Source organism: Nelumbo nucifera, chromosome 3 (genome assembly GCF_055504915.1).
Source record: "Nelumbo nucifera cultivar China Antique chromosome 3, China Antique-T2T, whole genome shotgun sequence".
NCBI classification, from domain to species: Eukaryota; Viridiplantae; Streptophyta; class Magnoliopsida; order Proteales; family Nelumbonaceae; genus Nelumbo; species Nelumbo nucifera.
The window spans coordinates 88691227-88710709 of record NC_142651.1 but is presented as its reverse complement, the minus strand read 5'-3'; the positions used below and the strand labels follow the sequence as shown (position 1 = coordinate 88710709).

Here is a 19483-nt window from a genome sequence, read left to right as displayed (position 1 = left end):
TCTGTTTGGTTTGCAGGAATAGGAGTCCGGAATCGGAATCGGAATGGATCATTCCGATTCCAGATGTTTGGTTGGGCGGAATCGGAATCCGATTCCCATTCCAAGCGGAATGGCAATCCCCCATTTGAGGGAATGGCCATTCCCGACCCACCCCCTAGGAATCGGATTCCCATTCCAGCCGGTTAAATCAATAAAAAAGAAAATGACAGAAAAACCCCTCAAACCCCCGATTCAAGTTTCCAACCGTCTTTCTCCTCACTCTTGTCACTCCCTCCTTCAAACCCTTTGCTGTTCGGCGGTTGAACTCTGAAGATCCGACTTGTATTACTCCGGCCAGGTCCTGATGGAACTCTCTCCTTTCCTCTTCTTCTTCGAAATCCACCCCCCATGCTCTGCTTCCTCGCCTCCTCTTCCTCCTTCCTACTTTTTTTTTCACTAACTGAAATATGGTTTTATGTTTTGCAGATCTGCTCCTACTCTATTGGGATCGATCTACTTCTTCACATATTTTGATTGTTCTAACAAGCGTCTTAAGTAAGTTCATGTTGTGACACTTTTGCTGAAACAGGTTTATTTATTCCTATCACTGCTACCTTCCTTGCTCCATAATCACACAATGTCTGTTTGATAAACAGCAGAAAGAATGTGTTAGTCCCGGGTTTATTTGTTCCTAAATTTCAATTAGGTTAAATTAAACACCATTACTGACGCTTAATTGCCCAGAGTACTCTTGAATTAGCATACTGGATTCTGAATTAGATCACCGGCTACGCCTAGATAGGGGGAGCCAGCTGCAACTGAATTCTGAATTAGATCAATCCTATGCCAAGCATCTTTCTATCTTTGGCACCTATGGAGCACAGGAACATGTTCATCTTGAATTAATTTCAACATGTTTCACCAGACCCAACACATTTTGCATGTAGCAGAGTTTCAAATGTCTCAACTGATGAATACTAATTAACTTTGTAAGTCATGACAATAGACCTGCTAAGACATTTAACTAATCTGGTCAAGCATTATTGAATACCACCTCCACCGAATATCCTTACTAAGGTAAATGTAGAGGATGCAACAAAGCTGCTGAACAAATTGAAGCAGCTTCATTTCATTCCTGCTACTGTTTCCATCCATATTGTCCAATAAGCAAAACAAGTGATCTATCAGTAGGGCTGTTTTATTATCCATGAAACTTCTCATTTTCCTTGATCAGTTGATCTTTCTCACCAAATAAACTGCTAGTATTGCAATATTGAGTTCCTCTTGGTTAGAAAGCATTGAAAAAACATGTCTCTGGATCTCTAGGATCTGGGTTAAAAGAACCATCTGTTTGATTTTAATCTCATAAGAGATTAAACCCAATGGGTTTGATTGGTTAATTACATGAGAAATTGCACCTGCACATTTGATTGAAAAATTAGCTTTTCTCTTACAAAACCTAGTTTTGAACTTGTCCCACATTGGAAAATTATAAGCTTTATTTTTAGTATTTTAATAGGAGCTGATTTACACTCCTTAGAAATAGTAGAGGAGAGTATGGGGGTTTGATACTGCGCAACGCGCGTGCACGCGTGTCCGCGCGTGTGTGCGGCGCAATGAGGCGCACTTTGCTCGCACTTCGCGTGGCTCGCGAAGGGCGGCTTTGGTTTTGGTGCGATGCTGACCGTTGATCACCGTTGATGAGATCAACGGTCATGATTTGATCGGGTGTGATCAAGAGGCACAATTCAAAGTTAACAGTCATTAACTGTTAACTACTTTTTAAACAATCACAATGTTTGAAATTGTGACTGTTCAAGGTGCCTTCTCTAAACCAGCACCTACCTTTTCTTCATACCTCTTCATAAACTATTTAAGGAGCATGAATCAGATTTCAAAAACACACATTTTTCGAAATCCACTTTCTCTCTCTCTCTCTCAGTCCGGTTTGCTACAATCTCACAGAAGGTTTCTCGGAGATTCTTCAACTTTGCTGGTTGCAGATTCTCGCCCAAGGCTCTGTTGTATCCTGGGAACGGATTTGCCTGTAACCCAACAGCAAACTCAATGAAACTGAGTGGGGGCAAATAATGTTCTAAAGGCAGTGTCTTCAGACGTGCCTCAGAGCTTCTCCTCCAAAGTTACAGTGACCCCATTTTTTCCAACACTATCAACATAGAATTTTAGGTTAAATATGCTTTGGAAGCCTTAACGGGCATATTTGTTCTCAGAGTCAGAGGTGAACGCTTACGGATGACATCTCTAGCTAATTCTTTACCTATGTTACATGATTCAACAACTAGTTCAATTCAACTACATTCATTTTGGATATTTTTTTTCTTGGGTCGCCAACCACCCAAAAAAAGAAATGCAACCAGTGAAGCCCACAAGCCCAACAGTCCCCCCTAGAAAAATCAGCCATGTTATGCATCAGTTCATAGCAATGTTTTGATAGGCCCCCAATTAACTTTACATAGGAAGAGGAAAGGTCAACAATCAGCTAAGAGGGGGGGGGGGGGATAATTGAACAATTAATCACATGAGGGCAATTATAGCTGGAGGGAATAAGGAGAGTCTTAGGGCATTTATAGCTATGTCAGTTATGAAAAAAGAAGAGTTTCTGGGCATTTATAACTAGGCCAGCTGGGCATTTATAGAGGAAGGCAGTTATGCTATCAGAAGAGTATAAGAAGGGGCTTTGGGGGATAGGGGTTATGTTTTTTATTTGAGTAAAGAATATTGTGAGTGTTTGGGAGAGCCGGCGGTCTCTCGAAGAACCGACCAATTGTTTATATTTTCTGTTGAATGAATACTAGTCTCTTTTGTTGATGTTTGAGTGTGTGAACGCTGCTGTAAGTCTGTGACCTGCGTGTCAAATTTTCGGGTCATATCAGTGGTATAGAAAAGAAGAACATTAACAGTTGGCCGGTTCTTCGAGAGACCGCCGGCTCTCCCAATCACTCACAATATTCTTCACTCAACAAAAGCCTATCTTCCCCATCCCCCAAAGCCCCTTCTTATACTCTTCTCACAGCATAACTGACTCCCTCAATAAATGCCCAGCTGGCTAAGTTATAAATGCCCATACTCTTCTTATTCCTAACTGACATAGCTATAAATGCCTCAAGACTCTCCTTATTCCCTCCAGCTATAATTGCCCCCATGTTCAATTATTTCCCCCCTTAGCCGAAAGCTGACCTTTCCCCTTCCTGGCATACGCAAAGTTAATTGGGGGCCTATCATTACCCGCCGCCCAAAGTCTAACCTTGTCCTCAAGGTTAAAATGAGGAAATTGGTCTTGAAGCAAGTCAAAAGGCTCCCAAGAATCATCAAAATCAGGTAGGCCCTGCCAATGAATAAGCACTTCCAAACCAGACTCTAGGTATAGTGGATGGATGCACACCGCGCACTAATATGTCCCTGCACAGGCCAAGCAGTAGCATCGCCCAATGCACAGATGGTGTGTCTGCTTTGTCACCTCTTGAAGCATGTCTATTTCCTCCAGCTTCGCGTTTCCAACCTTCAGCCTCTCCATGATCATCCACAGCCATCCTGTCCCCTCCCTGCATGTTGTGCACTACCCACAACTTTCATGCTTATAGAAGTAAGAGAGCCTAGCAATTGCATCCACAATATCAATTGACTTGTCCATCACAATTACAGCAGCTGTCCCTAAACCCCTTTGGACAGCCTTGAGTGCATCATAATCCATCAACACATCATCACATATGTGCTGTGGAATCAGTGGAACAGAAGAACCCCCTGGTATCACTGTAAGTAAATTATCCCATCCACCTCTAGCTCCTCCATAGTGCCTCTCTATCAGCTCCTTCAATGGATTACTCATCTCCCCTTCAACTGTACAAGGCTTGTTCACGTGGCCTGAGGCACAGAATAGCTTTGTCCTAGAATTGTTCTTCCTGTCAAAACTAGCAAACCATTCAGGACCACGCCTTAAAATGGTGGGGGAAACAGCCACAGTTTCAACATTTGTAACAGTTGTTGGACATCCATATAGCCCTGCATTAGCTGGAAAAGGAGGCTTCAACCTTGGTTTTCCTTGTTTTCCTTCAAGGCTTTCCAACAACGCCGTCTCTTCTCCACAAATGTAAGCATCAGCTCCATAGTGGATATGAACATCAAAATCATATCCAGATCCACAAGCATTTTTTCCCGAAACTCCAACTTGATAAGCTTCCCTCCTTGCCTTCTCAAGGTTTTTCCGCTCATTTACATACTCTCCCCTTATGTAGATATAAGCAGTAGTGGCCTGCATATCAACCCCTACAATCAGGCAACCCTCTAGTAGTTTATGTGGGTCATGGCGCATAATTTCTCTGTCCTTACATGTTCCTGGCTCACTCTCATCAGCATTGGCAACAAGATAAGAAGGACGGCCATCAGATACTTTTGGCATGAAAACCACTTCAGGCCAGATGGAAAACCAGCTCCACCACGGCCTCGAAGACCAGATTTCTTCATTTCATTGACAATCCAATCAGAGCCCTTAGGTACCAAGTCTTTGGTTCTACACCAGTCACCCCGCTTCATGGCACCGTTCAGGAAAGGGTCGTGCAACCCATTAACAAATGCTGCTTCAAGGACTGATTTTGGCAGGTCACACAAGGGAGCGGAGATCATCCCGAGTTGGCGTCGATATCCCTTAATAGTAGAAGACTGATGTAACGAAAAGAATTGCTCCTGTAAATTACCCTCCTGAGTCGATCAAAAACGTTCAAGGAGAAGCTCTTTGAATTCTGTCCAACCACGAAAAGGTCGCCGACCAACTTCCCGGTAATACCACGCCAATGTATCGCCCTCTAGATAGACAACTGCAGCTCGTAGACGCTCTGCCGGAAGCAATCCATTAATCTTTGTTGGAATAATGTTAAAATAACTTAGTTGTAGATGTTAGGGCCTGTTTGGCTAATTAAAGTGTTTTTTTATTTCGTTTTTTATTTCTGTTATGTCTGTTATTGTACTCAGGGGCACAAGGGTCTTTTCCCTTGTTATTTCTGTCGCCCTATATATAGTAAAATAAACACTGGCGCCGCTAGTATTGTTACATTGCAAACCTTCTCTCTTCTCTTCTCTCCTCTTCCACTTATCTCTGGCCGGCTACACTGTCAAGATGGTATCAGAGCGGGAATGCTGATTAAAAGAGAGTAGATCGATCAACCCTACTGTCAAGAGAAGATCGATCAACCCAAAGAACAGATCGAACAGACTAGCAAAAAAGAAATCTGATTCTGGACTACAGAATAGCTACGACTGGTACAGTTCTCCCTATTTTTTCTCTTCTTTACTCTCCTTGGTCATGTGCCGAGTGAAAACCCTATGAATCTGGGGCGGCTGAATGCTGTCGAACCTGTGTAACCCTAGTTTTCTTGGATCGTGTGATCCTGTTCATGTGTTAAGACAACTGTAGGTCAATGCTAACCTGTCTTCTCAATGGTTTGAGTTGACTATAAGTAAGAAGGATCTCTCCTGCTGATTAGTGGCTGTTAGACATTCTAGAATTCTAGTAGGTGGGGACTGATAAAACTATACGGGTCTGAAATCTGCCGAATATTACCTCAGTTTTTGTTTGGAATTTGGTACTGTTTGTGCTCAATTTGGTTGGTAAACCTGAGTGTGTGGGTGTGAACTGAGTGGAGCATTGTTTTGTGGAGTAAGGAGGGGTCCTAAGTCCGGTGTGTGGGACTGATTAACTGCTTGACCATGTCGACTGAGAATTCTGCTACTTCAGAGATCTCAGGGAGCCACAATGGAGTGAGTGGGGGAATGGATATGAGCTTTCCCATGGCTGTCATTCCCTTTGATGGTCTGAATTACCTTGAGTGGTCTAGGGGGATAAAACTCTACATCACTGCTAGGGGGCGAATAGGATACATCAATGGGAGAGTAAAGGAACCGAAGTATGGAAGTGCTGAGCATGATAGGTGGAACCAAGAGAATAGTTTGGTGATGTCTTGGCTCTTGGTTTCAATGCTGCCACAAGTAAGGAAGACTTTTATGTGGGCTGAAACTGCTTGTGAGATATGGGAACAAGCGAAGTCCACTTATTCAGAACAGAGACACTATGCCAAGATATATCAACTACAAGCTGAATCTTCTACTTGCAAGCAGGGGGAGAGGAGTCTCTCGATGTACTATTCTGATTTGACATTAATATGGAAAGAACTTGATCACTATCAAAATGTAAATTGGAAGTGTGATGAAGATGCAAAGGCCTATAAGTCACTTGTATCACAGCAACACGTGTTTGCCTTCCTCCTAGGGCTGAATTCGTCATATGAGTCCATCAGGGTACAGATCTTGGGTAGTAAAGACTTGCCATCAGTCCAGGAGGTGTATGCCTTGGTGCAGTCAGAAGAAAGCAGAAGAAGTGTGATGAATGGTGTAGAAGGGGAGTCAGTTGCCCTAGCGGTCCGGGGAAATTCAGATACAAATGTCGGAGGTGGCTTTAAAAGGGGTGACACTCAGAAAAAATCAGAAGATAAAAGCAAGCTTTGGTGCACTCACTGCCAGAAGACACGACACACTAAAAATACATGCTGGGATCTCCATGGAAAACTTAAATGGGCACAAGATTTGGGTAAGAAGTCAGCACCGGATCAGGGCAAGAAACCAAGCCAGCAGAATCAAAAAAGGTATAACTCAGCTAATATGGCATCGACAGAGACTAGTCCTTCCGTAACTCAGGAGAGACATCCCGGTTCTGACCCTAAGGAAGATATTATCAACTCCTTCCGTGAACATTTGGAATTGTATGGTAAGACTCTCCGCCAGGTGGATTCTGGGCATACTCCTTCTACCTCATTTGCATCTACATCAGGTAATGCCACAACCTTCCATGTGTCATCTCATACTACTGATTCACCTTGGATTATTGACTCCGGAGCCTCAAATCACATGACCGGTAAGTCAAATTTGTTCCAGACGTATAACCTTCTCTCTGGGAGAGATAAGGTAAGACTGGCTGATGGTTCTTTTTCTACCAAAGCTGGCCGAGGCACCATTATCTCTCCCACTTAGCCTTACTCTTCCTAATGTCCTGCATGTTCCAAAATTACCTATTAATTTGCTGTCCATTAGTAGTATTACTCACTCTTTGAACTGCTCAGTCACCTTTTTTCCGTCTTCATGTGTGTTTCAGGATTTGACTTCGGGGAAGACGATTGGTAGAGGAAGCATGGTGGATGGTCTCTACGTGTTGGAGAATAATGCTGGTCTAGTGGCGACTGAGTCCACAAGTTCGTCGAGTGAGAGTCAGGCCTATTTATGGCATAGTTGTTTAGGTCATCTTTCTTTTGAGTCGTTAAAAGTTATGTTTCCAAAGTTGTTTGAGTCATTGTCAGTGAGTCAGTTACAGTGTCAAACTTGTTAGTTGAGTAAGCATTGTAGAAGTTCTTTACCTTTAAGAAATAAAAGATATGAATTTCCATTTCATATTGTTTATTCTGATGTTTGGGGCCCTGTTACTCTACCTACTGCGGCTGGCTATAAGTATTTTGTTACTTTGATTGATGATTATTCTCGATACACTTGGGTTTACCCTATGCGATCTCGAGATGAAGTGCCACAAATTGTGAAAGATTTTCAACGCATGGTGTTCACTCAGTTCCAAACGGAAATTCATATTTTTCAGTTGGACAATGCAAAGGAATATTTCCATAGTGATCTCACGAAGTTCTTTGCTTCGAGTGGGTCACTTCAGCGAAGCTCTTGTGCCAGGACACCCCAACAAAATGGTGTGGCTGAACGAAAAAACCGTCACCTCCTCGAAGTTGCTCGTGGCTTGCTGATTCATATGAATGTGCCAAAACAGTTCTGGATGGATGCAGTATTGTGTGCGACATATATCATCAATCGCATACCCTCTCGGCTACTAGAGTATAAGGCCCAACATCAGCTCTTGTTCCCTACAGCCCTGCTGTCCACCATTCCGATGCGTGTTTTTGGGTGTCGTTGTTTTGTCCACAACCTGTCACCTACTCGTGGTAAACTTGACCCTCGGGCTATTCCTTGTGTTTTTCTTGGTTACCCTTCATCTCAAAAGGGGTATCGTTGCTATGATCCCATTGCCCGCAAGTACTATGTTTCCATTGATGTCTCATTCTTTGAGAATCAACCGTTCTTCTCGGTTTCTCCTTAGGGGGAGAGTAGGGTTGAGGAGAAACAGGCGATGACTCAGATTCAACTACCTCCTTTACCCGATCCTCCTCTGTTCCGGGTTTTTCATTGTCGCCATAAGAGCCAACAGAGTTCAAGAGCCGTGGAGCCGGACACTATGCAACCAACATCATCGGATTCACCCGAGGCAGATCCGTCTCATCAGCCAGGTACACTTGCTCCCATTGCTCATTTAAATGTTGATTCACCTGTCCCCAATGATCTTAATATTCCTATTGCTAAGAGAAAGGGTGTTAGATCTTGTACCACTAATCATCCTATCTCTAACTTTGTGTCCTATGAGCATGTTTCACCTTCGTACCGTGCCTTTCTCTCTTCTGTGGATAGTGTCCCCATCCCTAAGACCGTGGCAGAAGCTTTGTCAAGACCTGAATGGATAGATGCAATGCAGGAAGAAATTGATGCCTTACACAAAAATGGTACGTGAGAGTTGGTAGATCTTCCTGAGGGGAAGGAACTAGTGGGGTGCAAGTGGGTGTTCACAGTGAAACACAAAGCTGATGGAACTGTTGAAAGGTACAAGGCTAGACTGATAGCAAGAGGCTTCACACAGGTATATGGAGTGGACTATGCAGAGACTTTTGCTCCAGTAGCGAAGATGAACTCCATCCGGATTCTCCTTTCCTTGGCAGTAAATCTTGACTGGGATCTTTACCAATTGGACATCAAGAATGCCTTCTTGAATGGTGACTTGGAAGAGGAGGTGTACATGACCCAACCCCCAGGGTTCTGTGCCAAAGGCAGTGAACAAAAGGTGTGCAGGTTAAAAAAGTCCCTATATGGGTTGAAACAATCACCTCGGGCTTGGTTTAGTAAGTTCCATTTAGCAGTCCAACAGATGGGATTCAAACAATGTCAGTCAGATCATACCCTGTTTGTAAAAAGAGGTGAAGGTAAAATTGCAGCTCTTATTGTGTATGTGGATGACATAGTGATCACAGGAGATTGGGAGGCTGAAATCCAGAGACTAAAAAAATTCTTAGCTACTAAATTTGAGGTGAAGGATGTAGGCCCCTTACGATACTTTCTTGGAATTGAAGTTGCCTGCTCTCACAAGGGCATCTTTATTTCCCAACGGAAGTATGTACTAGATCTACTAGAAGATACAGGCAAGTTGGGGGTAAAACCATCTGATTCACCTATTGAACCTAATCACCATCTGGGAGACAGTTAGGGAGAGTTTTTGAAAGATGTAAAGATGTTCCAGAGACTCGTGGGGAGACTTCTGTATTTGTCTATGACCAGGCCTGATATTGCCTATGCAGTGGGTGTCCTTAGTCAATTCATGCACAGCCCGAGGACAACTCACTTTGAGGCTGTAGAGAGGATCTTGAGATATCTCAAGAAGTTTCCAGGAGCTAGTTTGTTGTTCTAGAAACACAGTCACTTAAAAGTGGAAGTATATACTGATGCAGATTGGGCAGGAGCAGTCAATGACCGAAAGTCTACCAGTGGTTATTGTGCCTTTGTAGGAGGAAACCTTGTCACATGGAGAAGCAAAAAACAAAGTGTGGTGGCTAGATCCAGTGCTGAAGCAGAGTATAGAGCGATGGCTCATGGGGTTGCGGAAATCATGTGGATAAGAAATCTGTTAGGTGAACTGGGTTTCACAGTAAGCAATCCTACGTCACTCTACTGTGACAATAAAGCTGCCATCAATATGTCAGCTCGGAAGAGCAACTTGCAGATATCTTCACCAAAGGTCTTCATCATGTGTGGCACAAAGATTTGTGTGACAAGTTGGGCATGATTGACATCTATGCTCCAACTTGAGGGGGAGTGTTGGAATAATGTTAAAATAACTTAGTGGCAGATGTTAGGGCCTGTTTGGCTAATTAAAGTGTTTTTTTATTTCATTTTTTATTTCTGTTATGTCTGTTATTGTACTCGGGGGCACAAGGGTCTTTTCCCTTGTTATTTCTGTCGCCCTATATATAGTAAAATAAACACTGGCGCCGCTAGTACTGTTACATTGCAAATCTTCTCTCTTCTCTCCTCTCTTCTCTTCTCTTCTTCTTCTCTTCTCTTCTCTCCTCTCTTCTCTTCTCTTCTTCTTCTCTTCTCTTCTCTCCTCTTCCACTTATCTCTGGCCGGCTACACTGTCAAGAATCTCAAAATAGCGCTCCACACGAAAAAGCCAGCCGTCTGGATTTTCCCCATCAAAAATAAGTAACTCCAACTTTTGAGGAAGTGAATCAGGAGTATGTTCTGGCACTGGCATCGAGGAAGACGTCGGAAATGCCTCACTCTTCCCTTTGTCAGCCGCACGACTCGATGCGACTAAAGGAGGAGCAATGTCAGTCGTAGACAAAGGAGCTGAATAGGCCTGTTGCTGAAGCAACAGATCAAAACATATCACCAGATCTTGAACGCCTCCTTCCAGAGATTGTACCGAGCTCTCCAGAGACGAGATCTTCGAAAGTCCAGCTGCTACCTTATCTGGATCGAGTTGCTGAATCTCATTGCGTAAGCCATCCATCTCCACATGAATTCCAGGCTGTAGAGAAGTCAAGCATTCTTCGAAACCCTCCACCTGCGATGCCACTTCCTTAGCTGTCACCATGGCCGAGGAAAGACAGGCTCTGATACCACTGTTAGGTCCCAGAAACTTGACACACAATTCTCAGACTCACAGCAGAATTCACACAACTAGAACATCAACAAAGGAACTAGTATTCATTCAGAAGAAAAGAAGAACATTAACAGTTGGTCGGTTCTTCAAGAGACCGCCGGCTCTCCCAATCACTCACAGTATTCTTCACTCAACAAAAGCCTATCTCCCCCATCCCCCAAAGCCCCTTCTTATACTCTTCTCACAGCATAACTGACTCCCTCATTAAATGCCCAGCTGGCCAAGTTATAAATGCCCATACTCTTCTTATTCCTAACTGACATAGCTATAAATGCCTCAAGACTCTCCTTATTCCCTCCAGCTATAATTGTCCCCATGTTCAATTATTTCCCCGCTTAGCCAAAAGCTGACCTTTCCCCTTCCTGGCATACGTAAAGTTAATTGGGGGCCTATCATGTTTTTGATTATCATAGATTACTTGAAGGGTATGGGGAAACACCTACATCCATTGTGGATGGAAGAGGATATAGAAAGATATTTGACCTGTGTCATTCAAATGCAGTGGGTGGTTCATGTTTCAAGAATTAGGCATTATGAATAAGGCACTCCTAGGGAAATGGTTATGGAGATTCTAGGGAGGAGTTAGCCATGTGGAAGAAAATCGGTGTGGCTAATGTGGACAAGCTCTTTTTGGATTGACATTTAAAGTGCTCAACTGATCTTACCTTTGAAAAAGGAATCATGGCGGATTTGAATCTTGTAGTCGTAAGCTTTAAGTTAGGTTCCTTTCAAGGGTTTGAATTTGGAAAAATAATAGCATATAGGAGCACTCACATTTTAAAGTCCCTGTGAACCTGCTGTGATTATCACTTGTTTTTAGAAGACTATTAGTATTCTCGTTAGAAGACTAATTAAAAGGGCTGACAGATCTTTTTCTGTCTGAGATCTCCTGAGTGATTATCATTTCTGCTGTACTGTAATCAGCAAAATGCTGTTTTACTTTGTAGCTTTTGGCTATCCTAATTTGGATAGTTTATTGCATTTTATTTCTTGATGTTGCTTTAGAGAGAGAGAGAGAAATGTATATATATCGTTAATCAGACTTATCTGGTACCTGGTACCACAGGATCTAGTCAATTATGTCCTTAAATGCCACTCAAATGATATTAGGCCCACTTATTGGCTGTTATAGACCAGTATGTTTTCTGTCTATTTGTTTTCTCATGGTCAATAACAATGGACATTGTTAGTGATGCATGTCATCATGACCATCATCATTGTCAAATCCTTAACCAAGCTATTTGGGTTGGAAACACTAATTGTATTCTGCAATTCCACATTGCCCAAGGTCAAGAATTCTCAAGGTAATAATGCCTTTTCTCAAAAAAAAAAAAAAAAAAAAAAAAAAAGCCTTAGCATGCATTCAAAACAGAACCAGGACTGATAAAGAAGGGTTTGGATAATTAGGCTTTTGGGACCTCAAAATGTAGAACTAAAGTGTGATGGTGAATGAGGTATTGTTGGTAAGCATGATAACCAAATGTCTCCACATGCTTACTTCACCTGCTTGATCGGATGACACATGCTATAGAAACTAATGTTTCCTATAGATAGACCAGTGTCATCGTTCTATTTATGCATGTATATATGCATCTTTTATTTCATTGATATTCTTGTCAATCAATTTTATCATTGACTAGTTTGAGGTCATGAATGTTTTTTTTTCTAATTTGATATTATGGATACCTATTGTTTAAGAATTTAACATAATAATAAACTAATAATATAAGTAGAGTTTTTTTCCCCCAAATTTCAGGCACAATACTTATACGTGAACAAAGAGAGAATTAAATAAATAACAGATAATTTCTATGCTTTTTGGTAAAAGGGGAATTTATTAGAACATATAATTTAGAAAGAAGAATAAAATTGTGCATTTAGTCCATTTATGCTTTTTGTGAAACAGAGTCTATTGTGATTATGCCTGCATTTGGAGTGCAACTTGAAACACACTATGGGAGGTATTTCTTCTATATCCTAGAAGTTATTTTGTATGCGGAGTAATTTGAAGTATTTCTTCTTAATATACTCGAGAAATCTGGGTGTAGCACTTGTCTGCATCACCATATTTGTCAAATATTGGTAGTTTGGTATCAACATTCCCTTTGAAGCTTTCCTACTAAGCTAAAGTTATGTTCACTAAGCCTTTTCCTTTTAAAATAAGAGGTTGACCATTAATAGTTATTGTATGACTGTATCCATTAAAAAATTTCTGCGCTTTATGTTCATTAGGTTCTTATTGTCATTTTGCTTTCCTCATTTAGTGGAAGGGTTGTCTGCCATTTCGTTCCAATGGGGAATATCTTGAGACCTGTGCTGAATGAATGTGTTACTCCTGTTACTTGTTACTGGAGCCTGGCCTTGATTGTATGTGGAGAAGCAGAATTGATGCTAGTTTTTAAGGTAGAGTTGCCTTGACTCTGGCCCTCACAGCCGATTGTATTCAATGTCATCAATGTTTTGATAACAAATCTGGTTCCTAAAACTGAAGTTTGATATATCTGTTGAGGATACTGAACACTCTAGATTAGGCCATATGGATTTATTTTGGCTAGTTAATCACATGGAAAGTGAGAGACCTTTCACTACTTTTAGAATGGTGGACAAAGTGAGGTAGGTTTGAATTGGATATGTTAATCAGCTTATGGAGGTAGAACTCATAGTGCTGGAACTGTGGCCGCCTGTGAAAATGTTGGTTCCCATATGGAAGGCTTTGTGTGCTGCTATTGATATCAAAGAAAGCACAGATAAAGTTGCAGAAGATGATCACTAGCATTCATTTGCAGATGTAGATTAGATGTTACAGTTTGAAACCTACTGGGGGTTCAACTGTATACAAATGGCTAACATTAGATGACAATAGAAGTTTTAGAGATGATGACACTTGGACCATAGAGATGGAATCTATTAGCAGTTGAGCATCTTTGCTGTAGTGAGACTAAAATACATAGCTGATGTCTTAAAGCAATTGAACCAGTCCTTGTAAATCATTGAAAACAGTCCCAGCACTAAAATATAAACGAGAATTCAGAGACTTGAGCTCTGAATTTTCAATAGCTTAATTTGTATCATATTTGAAAAAACTCCTCAATGCATGCTTTTGCCCATGCAAGAGTAAAAGCTTCCACGATTTGAGATTCGAGATGTTGGTATTTCAAAGTTTATATATCAATAGATACGGATGATTAGGGGAGAAAAAGGGTTTCCTTATAACATAGGGCCAACACCCAACAGACACTAATCGGTATTGATATGCTTAATTGCTGCTACCAAACTTCTTGGTTTAACTTGTGTCTAAGGTGTCTGATCAGTTCATATATGCAACATTGCCGTGATCAGAGAATTACAGTAAGTACTCTTGAATTCTTTTGCAGATTGATCCATTTCTGGGCAAGTGAGAAGAGATAATAAGATTGCAGCTTGATGATGTCTCTGTTCCAGTTTGATGATTATCGTCCATATGCAGATGCTGGTTCTGGCTTATGTCTCGAAGCTTTTTAGCATAGTAAAGATTATGGGTAAGAGTACCCTGGTTAAGTATAATTCGTGTCCTGTCCGCGAATTGAATGGTAGAGAATCTAGAGATGCACCGAATTCCATTATATATACTGTAACAATGGCATTTGTTACATAAGCAATGAATACACCTTAGTGAGACTATACATAGCTGGCTTTTATTTAGATTAGTTGGAATCTATTAGCAGGGGTAGAATTGGAAACTTTGGCTGATTCCGATTCCAGCTTCTAGTTGAATCATATAGCAGGAATCGGATTCTGATTCTGATTCCTGATTGAACCAAACAGATGCCATGAATAGATGATTCCGATTCCGATTCCGATTCCGATTCCGATTCCGGTCCTGTCTGCGAATTCAACGCACCCTTAGTTTTTATACTCATCCCTCACGGCATGCACATTTATACCATAATCTTTATGGACTGCCCAACACTTTTGCTATTCTGCTCTAATTCTATAGGTGGCATCCTCCTCAATCTCTTTTCTGGTATGAGTTATTAATCCGAGGCATTGGAAAAGATCATATTGAATTATTTCTTTATCTTTAATCTTAGATGTACCCTAACTTGTACTCTTATTATTAACATCGGTTTGGTTCGTAGTCAGAATCGGAATCAAAATTCTTTAGAATCAGAATCGGAATGGTCCATTCCCATAGTTTGTTTGGTTTAGACAGGAATGAGAATAAGAATTAAAATCAGCAGGAATGGAATTTCATTTCCAAAGAAAGGACAGGGAATGACCATTCTCTCAAATTGGGGAATGCCATTCCAGCAGGAATGGATGGGAATGGGGATTTCGATTCTGCCCAACCAAACAGTTGGAATCAGAATAGCTCATTCCGATTCCAATTCCAGACACCTATTCCCGCAAACCAAACAGGGCCTTAGGGTCCGTTTGATTCGTGATTGGAATCGGAATCGGAATAGGAATAGGAATCCCTTGGAGTCGGAATTGGAATGGTTTATTCCCCCTACCTATTTGGTTCAAACAGGAATCGAAATCGGATTTTGATTGATGCTGTTTGGTTCATCAAGAGGCTGGAAACGAAATCATCAATGTTTTCCAATTTTGCCCCTAATAAAAATAAAAAAATAGAAAATGCATGAAAATACCCAAAAATGCAGAAATTGTAAATTTAACCCAAAAATTTTGTTGAAATGTAGAAACTGATCAGATCAAGGCAAAACCTATGGCGCATGCACTCCACTACGAAACAAAAAAATGTGAATGGATGATAAAATGACGTGTCATTTTTGATATCTTTAACATTCTTATTAAGACTTAATGGTAATTAGACCTTGTGAAATGTGAAAGTATATTTTATAAAACATGAAACCAATAAATGTATTAAATAATCAATGTGATGTCTTTAATCAATATGATTGGGCAAAGACAATTAATCAAATAGATTAAAATAACGGTTATTTTCCCGCCAAACAATCCATTGGTAACTTTGAGTATAAAATTAATTCCATATACTTACAATGGCCTCCTTTTCTTAAATAACCCAAAAATACAGTGCCCAACTTTTAATAATATAAATAAGAATTATAATTATATTCATAAACAAGGTTTAAAGTATGGATACATCTAAAATGCATTAACATGCTTATCGAGTGTTTAAGGTGAGTAAGAAACTATTTTTTTTTTAATTTTTTTAGTTTCATATTTTTATAATGCACTCATACAGTACTATCTAACATTTAAAAACATTTTTTTTGAAAAGCCTTTAAACTGGTATGTTAGTCACCTGCCATAACAATATGATAAATATATATTTTAAAAACTAGACATATTTTTCATTTACATGTAAAAATAGCTTTTTATTATTTAGGGCTGCAAAGGGTATCTGATGGTCCACATTCGAATTCAATCCCATTAAGAGTGACTTGAATTTTGATAGGTAGAGTGACACTTTAAGCATTGTTATGTGTAAAAGGATATAATTATCATGATTTAGGAGAATGTTACCACATTCGAATTCAATCCCACTACTATATATATATATATATATACATAATATTTGCAGTAAAAATAATACACATATTATGGGCCCGTTTGATTTACAGTAATAGGGGTCTGGAATCAGAATTATATTGGAATGGGTCATTCTGGTTCCAATTGTTTGGTTGGTTAGAATCAAAATTGTTAGATAGTGTATACATTTAGCTTCAATCAGATTGATGTATATGTACATTTATTGTAAATGAATAAAAATACATAATTGTTTCATATTATCAATGATGTGTTTTTGTGTAATTATCCCTTAAATTAGATACTTATGAGACTCGTGTTAATTTAAAATGTTCTCAATCATTGGATAGACTTGGGGAGTATATCCTGCCAAAAATGACACTAATGTACTGCCAAAGAGGTTGGGGCAGCTTGTCTCAGTTGTTAGAGTTAGACCCGAAGCACATGTAGTGCATTTGTTTGAAACATTGAACTTGAACCAATTTTCAGTTATGCCTTGGACCTTAGAGTTTGATGGGCAAAACTGGAAAGTTTACACCTAACCTCTAGACTTAATTATGGTACTGCACTGAGTGTTGGATTGGACTGTCTTTGATGTGTCAATCAGTGAAATCATTTGGGGGTCAAAACTTGGGTATGTTGGGACAGTCTGAGAATTCACTTTAGTGGGTGATCATAGTGATAGGATCAGCCATTTTGTCGGACAAAGTGAATGATCAGGACTGTACTCTCTTTGATGGAAACGAAAACTACTGGCAGTCGATTTCAATCGTGTTTGAGATTTGTTTTGCAAAATATATTTATATTGATATTTTTATATTATGTTTCAAGAAAAATGTTTGCAAAAGGTTTTTAATTCCCGGAATCATCTGAGTAGAGAGTGCAACACTGCACCTTACAGTCAGGGGAGAGGTCATTTTCTATCAGGCAGTGTTTGATCATTGTGGGATGAGAGGTTGAGTGTAAGAGACCATTAAGAGTTGTTTACCTGATGGGCTATATCTTGCTTAAGTCCATTATCCTTGGGCCTTCATAGGATAATTGGACTCAATGATCATTTAAGTGTAAATGTTGGGCCCATATTGTACCCATATTGATGGATTCAAGGGTTCATTGCGTTTAGTAGTGAATTTGGCTAGGCCTTTTTACATAGGCTGGGCTAAACCCATGTGGGCTTATGTAAGGTCATTGTGGGGTCCTATGCCAAACAAATTGAACCTAAATGCACTAGCAACTTTCTTGAGATGTGAGCCACTTGTTTAATGGGCCTAAAGCCCATGATTAATTAGATTAATCAAGATGTCACATGATAGTTTAAGCAATCATGTGATATGAGCGAATATGGGTTTGGATATGGGTATAGAGCACTCATTCTTATAACAGGATAATGACTTATTTGCTGATAGAGTCCAAATCCAAATAAAGATTTGGATTACAAAACCTCATAATCAAATTATGAGTGGTGCTCCTTAAGGCTTATAAAAAGGGAGGAGGCAAATTGCTCCAGATCATCTTTTGCTTTTAGTTCTCCCTCTCTACTCTTGCTGCCAGAAACCCTAGTTCGACCTCCTCTTCTTGGATTAATTTTTTATTAGTCCCTTTTCTAAATTTTGCAAGAAAGTTGTAGAGAAAATTTGTGCTCACCTCCCTTGTACGATCCAAAGAGTTGGATTGCAGTTTTGTTGAAAACTGCATTGCTGAACCGACTTCGTTTCAAGCCGTGCCACCTTTAGTGGAGGTTGGTTTTGGGATTTAGTTTGGGCGTGAACTACCACTTTTGGAGCTACATTTGTGGATTCCGTATCAGGTATACTTCTCCGTTCCTTTTGGTTTCAAATCTAATCCAATTTTGGTGCAAGAACGACTATTGAAAAAATGTAGTTTTTCTAAAACTGGGAATTCAATTCCCGGAATGTGAAAGAAAAATTTTGAAATTTCGCCCAACCCTTGTACGATCCAAAGAGTTGGATTGCAGTTTTGCTGAAAACTGCATTGCTGAACCGACTTCGTTTCAAGTCGTGCCACCTTTAGTGGATGCTGGTTTTGGGGTTCAGTTTGAGCGTGAACTACCACTTTGGGAGATACATTTGTGGATTCTGTATCAGGTATACTTCTCCCTTCCTTTTGGTTTCAAATCTAATTCGATTTTGGTGCAAGAACGACCATTGAAAAATGTAATTTTTCTAAAACTAGGAATTCAATTCTTGGAATGTGAAATAAAAATTTTGAAATTTCACCCAACCATCCAGCATGGTTCGTCCATCCATATGATGGATTACACATTCTTTCAAAAATTCCATTGCCATTCCTGTTAGCATGGCATTCCCCCATTTGAGGGAATAGCCATTCCCTCCCCCTCCCTTGGGAATGAAATCCCATTCATATTCTGATTCCTATATAAACCAAATAAACTATGGGAATAAACCATTCCAATTCCAAGGAATTTTGATTCTGATTCCCAGTATGAACCAAACAGACCCCATATTTATACATACTAGTGTGAAGTGAACATGTTTGTAAGTTATAAAGCTCAGTTTGAGAAGAATATAAATACAAATATATAGAATACAAATACATCATTAGAAATACAAAAATACAAGGCTTTGCATTGTTCAGATCGCATTGTCACTCCTTCCAAACTAAGTATATTGTATTTACAATCTTTATATTTGGGAAGAGTAGAAATATGAATATGTATAGTGCAAATACCTTCATATTTGTATTTTTAAACCTTCTATTTTATAAATTGATATTATAAAATCAAAATTACCTTTTATGACAATGCACCAAATTCAAAGACAAATATCTGATTTATAATAATATAGGTAGATAAATATGAAGTTAAAATCGGGTCAGATTGATCAATGCTTCAACCCTAACCCAATCCATCCCAAAATTAGATCGGCTTCATGCTTTCCAACCTTAACCCGAACTTCAACCCAACCCGATTTTTTCGGGCTGGTCCGGAATAACCCAAGTTGCAGCCCCATTAAAAGGGAATCAATTTTGAATCTTCCTATATCCGGTTCGATTCATTCCGTTTCTGCGTATCGGACTGCATGTGGAATGTGGCGTCGTGTCATCTTTGACGCCCATTTTCCTAATCTTATCCGTAGATCTTCTTTAAATGGACGGTTGAGGAACAACAACTCATTTAAGCCACCGCTTTAAACTTTTTTTTTT

The 19483-nt window shown here is 40.0% G+C and overlaps 1 protein-coding gene and 1 pseudogene across 5 annotated transcripts in view; one reads left to right on the top strand and one right to left on the bottom strand.

Moving 5' to 3' along the window:
* The window catches only part of LOC104587689 (two-pore potassium channel 3-like), a 37096-nt gene extending 20643 nt beyond the window's left edge, over window positions 1-16453 (top strand). The window contains exons 2-5 of one of the 5 annotated variants that reach the window (XM_088901105.1): window positions 466-534; window positions 12714-12768; window positions 13072-13210; window positions 14182-16453. In XM_088901105.1, coding sequence (XP_088757231.1) covers window positions 466-534; window positions 12714-12768; window positions 13072-13210; window positions 14182-14205 — 287 coding nt within the window. In that variant the 3' untranslated portion in view covers window positions 14206-16453. Of the gene's footprint in view, window positions 1-465; window positions 535-12713; window positions 12769-13071; window positions 13211-14181 lie in introns of those variants that run through there. The other 4 variants (XM_010245397.3, XM_088901102.1, XM_088901104.1 and 1 more) reach the window with 4 other exon arrangements.
* On the bottom strand, window positions 3027-4803 carry LOC104587700 (NADH dehydrogenase [ubiquinone] flavoprotein 1, mitochondrial pseudogene; annotated as a pseudogene).
* Window positions 16454-19483: the final 3030 nt, after the last annotated feature.